The sequence below is a fragment of the Acanthisitta chloris genome, unplaced genomic scaffold, assembly GCF_000695815.1.
Source record: "Acanthisitta chloris isolate BGI_N310 unplaced genomic scaffold, ASM69581v1 scaffold11816, whole genome shotgun sequence".
NCBI classification, from domain to species: domain Eukaryota; kingdom Metazoa; phylum Chordata; class Aves; order Passeriformes; family Acanthisittidae; genus Acanthisitta; species Acanthisitta chloris.
The window spans coordinates 7,204-12,459 of NW_008677631.1; the positions used below are offsets into that span (position 1 = coordinate 7,204).

The 5,256-nt window shown below is 54.2% G+C and overlaps 2 protein-coding genes across 2 annotated transcripts in view; one reads left to right on the top strand and one right to left on the bottom strand.

Annotated features, from left to right (window-relative positions):
- Positions 1–1,944, top strand: part of AP5Z1 (adaptor-related protein complex 5, zeta 1 subunit) — a 9,088-nt gene extending 7,144 nt beyond the window's left edge. The window contains exons 13-16 of the mRNA XM_009076592.1: positions 239–336; positions 603–735; positions 906–1,120; positions 1,421–1,944. Coding sequence (XP_009074840.1) covers positions 239–336; positions 603–735; positions 906–1,120; positions 1,421–1,691 — 717 coding nt within the window. The 3' untranslated portion in view covers positions 1,692–1,944. The remainder of the gene's footprint in view (positions 1–238; positions 337–602; positions 736–905; positions 1,121–1,420) is intronic.
- Positions 1,945–4,462: 2,518 nt separating this feature from the next.
- RADIL (Ras association and DIL domains) overlaps positions 4,463–5,256 on the bottom strand; it is a gene marked incomplete at its 5' end in the record, with an annotated part of 8,522 nt that continues 7,728 nt past the window's right edge. The window contains 2 exon segments of the mRNA XM_009076593.1: positions 4,463–4,568; positions 5,188–5,253. Coding sequence (XP_009074841.1) covers positions 4,463–4,568; positions 5,188–5,253 — 172 coding nt within the window.

Sequence of the window (5,256 nt, forward strand, 5' to 3'; positions counted from 1 at the left end):
GAGCTGGCCACTTCATCCAGAGAAGCAGAAGAGCTCTGTGGTGTAGTGTCAGGTTCACTCTGTGCTCTCAGCCAGCTGTAAAAGAGAAGGGTGAGAGCAGAGTGCCTGATACCTGCTTTGTACCCTGTTCCCCTCCTAGGCCAGGCAGTTTCTCTGCCAGCCATCTTACCTGGCTGGTTAGTTTGGGTTTTGGCTGCTGGAAGTCACTGGTATTGCTGAAACAAGGGCTGGTTTTCAGTTTGCAGAAGGGCCGCTGATAAACCAGCTGGTGGTGCTGCTGCTGCAGAGGAGCGACCAGCTCTACGAGATCCCGGCATTTAAAGATGACGTGTACAGGTGAGATGGGACAGGAGGCACAGCCAAGCTCCCAGCACTTCCCCTGGCTGCAGCTTGGCATCCCAGGACAGCTCAGGAGCCTTTTCCTGGTTGGGTGACTGGCCCAGTCCCCACTGCAACACATCTTTGGGGGGTACAAAACAGGGACTGCACCCTCAGCCCTGCAGGGAACATCCTGAGGGTACAGCTGGGTGCCACCAGCTCCTCCTTGGTTTGGTGATGACCACCTTGCCCATGTCTGAGCATTGCCCTTCCCTCTGCTCCAGGGTGCTGGGCTCACAGCTGGCAGTGCTCTGCAGTCTGCGCCCTGCGGTTGTCGTGGAACTGTCCACAGAGGTTCTGGAGTTCTCAGGAGCAGTCAGCAACATCCAGAACAAGGAGGCTATCTTCACCCACATGGTGAGCAGGGCCTGCTTCTGCCACAGGCTGTTCCAACTGTGCTGCAATCTGTTGGTCACCTTCCCTTTCCTCCTCTCTCCTAGCATTAACTAATCTAAGCTGTTATTCCCTAAAAAATATTCAATTCCCTTTGCTTGTGCTTTCCCTGAGGACATCTGCCTTTGTCTCAGGTCTGGGCTATCGGGGAGTACCTGTCTGTGTCCTACGACAAGCGCTGCACTGTGGAGCAGATCACCAGGTTCTTTGAGACCCTGGAGGCTGTGCTGTTTGAGATCACCCAGCTCCGACCACTGGCCAGCACCCCCAGCTGTGCCCCCCGTGCCATCAGTGTCCTCATGGCCACCTTGACCAAGCTGGCAGCTCGCAGCCAGGACTTGATCCCCAGGTGAGGATGGATGGTGGGTACCAGCAAAGGGTTGGAACATGCAGATCTCATGGATCCAAACACAGCTGTTTGGTAGTGTTGAATAATTGAGTTTAGCAGTTGATAGAACCTGAAACTGAAACAAGACAGAAACAAGCTGTGAAGGGTCACAGTTTGGGGAAGTGGGATTCATCTGCTGACTGACACTCTTGTCACCTGATATTTGCCTCAAATAGTCTCTTGGAGTTCACTGGCTTAAGTAGTGACCTGGCAGGGTGTATAGATCCTGCCAGCTGATGTCTGTGTCCTTCTCTCCTGCAGAGTGTCCATGTTCCTGTCCAAGATGAGGACATTTGTGCAGAGCCCTGCTGCCACCTCTGTTTACTGTGAGCAGGACCTTGAGGAGATCCTTATTCGGGCAACTGAGCTCATGAACGTGCTGAAAATGCCCAGCGTGGCTCAGTTTGTGTTCACCCCACCCGTGGATGTGGCCAGCACACGCTTTCAGAGAGAGGTGAATGACTCCCTCCCTCTGGCCCTGAGGATGGTCACCCATCTCCTGGAGCCAGCTCCTGGCTGCTTGCCAGGGTGAGGGCAGGGGGTTTCTGGAGTAACTCACCAGACCCTGCTGACCCTCAGCGCTGAGGCCCTGCTCTTAACTGGAAATGAGGAACAAATGGTGAACGAAACAGAAAACAGGAATAAGTAGAGCTGAGACTGCTCTTCTGAATTGAGGCTGTTTGTATTTCTGTGTCCTAGTGCCTGTTGGTTTTGTATCTCCTAAACTTGTCTTATTGCTCCCTGGCCAGTATGGATTGAAAATCCCAGTGGATTTGTGTGAATGTGTGCATTAATACCCTGCCAGTACACCATGCCCCTTTGAAGACACACTTCTTCCCTCCCTTCCTCTGACCTGTTTCCCCTCCCCTTTACTCTCCCTATACTGGCTATTCACGTGTTGCTTTTATTGCCACTGCTTACAGCAGATCAGCTGAGCAAAGGCCTGAGGTGGAGAAAGCAGAACTGACTCCATTACACCTGCTGTGAGCCCTCACTGCTCTTCTGTCTTGGTGAACATTGAGATCCAAGAGACAGCTAACAGAGCAGAGCTTAGAGAGATTTATTGATCCAGTTTATTGTTGACACAGAGCATTTCTTAACATACACCAGCCCTGTGTCAGACAGGCGCCATGCTGTGTTCAGTATCTGCACCAGAGGTTTATACACATTGGAGCTGTACAGTATTAACAACTGGGGAAGTAAATACATCCCACTGTTCCTCCCGGGAGACGTGAGTCCTCATGCACTCTTAGTCAATAGCAGGGTTTATTTACAGTCTGTTTCAATACCTGACTGCACTGTGAGCAACATAACAGCTCTGGAGCTATTTCCCAGCTCGAGGTGCTCAGTGGGGAGCAGAGGGTTGCACTGCTGGAACTTGCCAGGATGCAGCCCCAGTGCTGTGTAGTGCAAACCAAGCCTCTCCCGAGCCCTGGCTGCCAGGCAGGGGGGAGTAAAGAGTGCATGCAGTTTGCCCAGGGGCTCTAGGCAGCCCATTTTGTCTTCTGTGGAGGATGACAGGCCAACATACTTACTCGATTCAAAGCAAAGTGAATCACCAGGAGCCCTGTGGGACCCTGAGCCTTTCCTCGCCTGCCTGGTACAGTTGAGTCAGCAGCAAGAGGGGATGAACTGCTCCCAGTCCCTGCTGGGGCAGCACCCCAGGCAGCTGTGAGCACGGCCTAGCAGAGAAGCAAGGCACTAGTGTCTTGGTGAAGGTGCTTGGTCCATCTTGCCTAGAAAAGGCAGGCCAGGCTGCTTTAAAATCCAGTAGTGGAGTATTTTCCTTGCATGGATTGTTTTGACATCTCTCTCCTGTGAAGTGCAAGACTAAGCACAGCAACCAAAACTACAGCAGTGAGGTGTAATTAAGGCCAGCCCTGTTTTAGCATCACAATCCTCAGAGCACCGTTGTTGTGAGATGCCATGTGAATATCTGATTTGCTGCCAGAGCCTAGACCGTGCAGGGCGTGATGGAGGATTTTGCAGCAGGCTGTTTTAATAGGGTTCAGCTAAACTAGGTCTCGGTATCCATCTATATGTGGAAATCAGGTCGGGTTTATCCCGTTAATGTTGCTAAAAGCAGAGGGAGGGCTCGGCAGGCAGGAGGCGGGCTGTGCGAGGGGCCGGCCAGCCGCACGGTGGAGCTGACACCTCGGCTCTGCTGACACCGTCGTCGCTGGCAGCAGATAGCTAGAGCTGCTTCTAGGACATTCAAAACTGTCCTTCTAAAAGGAGCTTCTGCTGCCCCTCATCACCCGGCGGCAGTGTGACAACGGCCCTGCCTGTCAGCAGCACACACGTGTGAGATGCTCCGAGCTGGGCAGGAGACAGGGTGGCCTTGCGATGGCCTGGAGAGGCTGGAGGGAGAGAACCAGGACACAGTGCCAAGATGTCATTTGTCTCCCTGGGCTGGTGCCAGCCACACCTGGGGTCTGGCCCTGTGTGCTCCTGGGCTCACTCAGGTTCCTGGTGGCACAAACCCTCTGTGTGGGGAGATTCTGCTGTGAATGCCCCATGCTGCTGGGTCAGTCCTGAAGGCCTTGTGTCAGGATTGTGGTGCCAGAGCCAGGCAGTAAATCTGTGCAAGGGCAAGGGACTTCTTTTCTTCCAAGGGCTCTCCCCAGGACTCACAGGAACTGCTGGTGGTGTCAGCCCTTTGCTGTAGCTGCTTCCCATCCTGAAGCAGGGCTGGTAGCCCAGCAGCAGAAAGGCACCTGTGCTAGTGTATGGCACCAGGAAACTTAACTCCTGGCAATAATAGCATCCTGCTCCTGGGTGCTCGTGCTGCCTTTACCACCCTCAGAGCTGGGCACCAGACTGATGTGCCAGCACCTCAGGTCGCCACTGCCACAGTGAAGCCCAGGCCTGCCCCACCATGTTCATCTTCAAAACTCAAAATTGTTTGCAGCCCTCTGCCTGCCAGCATAAAATATCACATAGAGCTGCAGCCTAGAGGAACAGAGAAGCCTGCCTACAGTCCCCATGCAGGGAGCAACCCCTTCCTCTCCCCTACCAGAGGGGACAAAGGACCAGGAAAGCTCCTGAGAAGGAGACACCAAGTATCAAGAGAGGCCAGGCAATGGATCAGGAGTGATGCTCCCAGCCAGTGCAGTGGGAGAAGCATGCACCATCCTTGCATGTCCTTTCATCTGCTGCAGCACAGGGGCAAAGTGTCCAAAAGCAAATCGAGGGCCGTTGTGGAGTCCTGGTCCTTCCTCTTGCACTCCAGGCTCCTCAAGGTCAGCATTAACCAGAGCTGCACCCACAGGCTGCTGCAAAAGGATCCTTGTATCACAAGGACTAGGAGGAAGAGGAGCTGGAACTGATTTTTTTGGCTACTTCCGTGTCTGACTTGGCAACCAGAAACCGCAGCTTCTTCCCTCCGGAGCGGATGAGGTCCACGGCGCTGCAGAGAACAGCAACAGGGAGAGGTGTGAATCCTGGCTCCCACAGGCTGGCAGCCCCCCAGGAGCCTGCCAGGTCACAGGTATCCACAAAACACCCCCCTTTGCCAAACACCTGCCCCCTCTGCCCTGTGCCTGCTCAGGGTTACAAGCAGAGTCTGTTTCTCTTCTGCCTGTAGCTTTACAGACAGCCTGGTCTCCAGGCTAGTGCTGCCAGGATGAGGGCAAAGAAGCCCAAAGCTGCTCTGTCCTGTAGGCACCTGGGCTCGGACAGCTCAATCCCATCACCTTTGAGAGCAAGTCTGGAGTGGGATAGAGCTCGAGCAGCTCTGCACTGCTGAGACCTGGAGCTTTCATTTATTTCCCAAATATGCTCCCCAGTTGTTGCTCCATGATCCCTCATCCAAACCCCAAAACAGCCTTCCCCCTCTTTCCAGTGTCCTGCACAGGTCACTCCTCTCTCTGTGGCTTGCTCATACCACAACATCCTCTGCATTGTGGGCACCAGGGGCTTGGATACCCTGTGCAGCTCTTGGAGCAAAACAGCTGGAAACCTGGACCTGAACAGCAATTCCCCCAGGGCCAAAACCATCCCAGGCCCTCTGGCAAAGTGCAGCTCACCTCTGGTAGTCTGCCCCGATGAGGCTGGTGCCATTGACTGCCAGGATGCGGTCCCCGATGGAGAGTCTG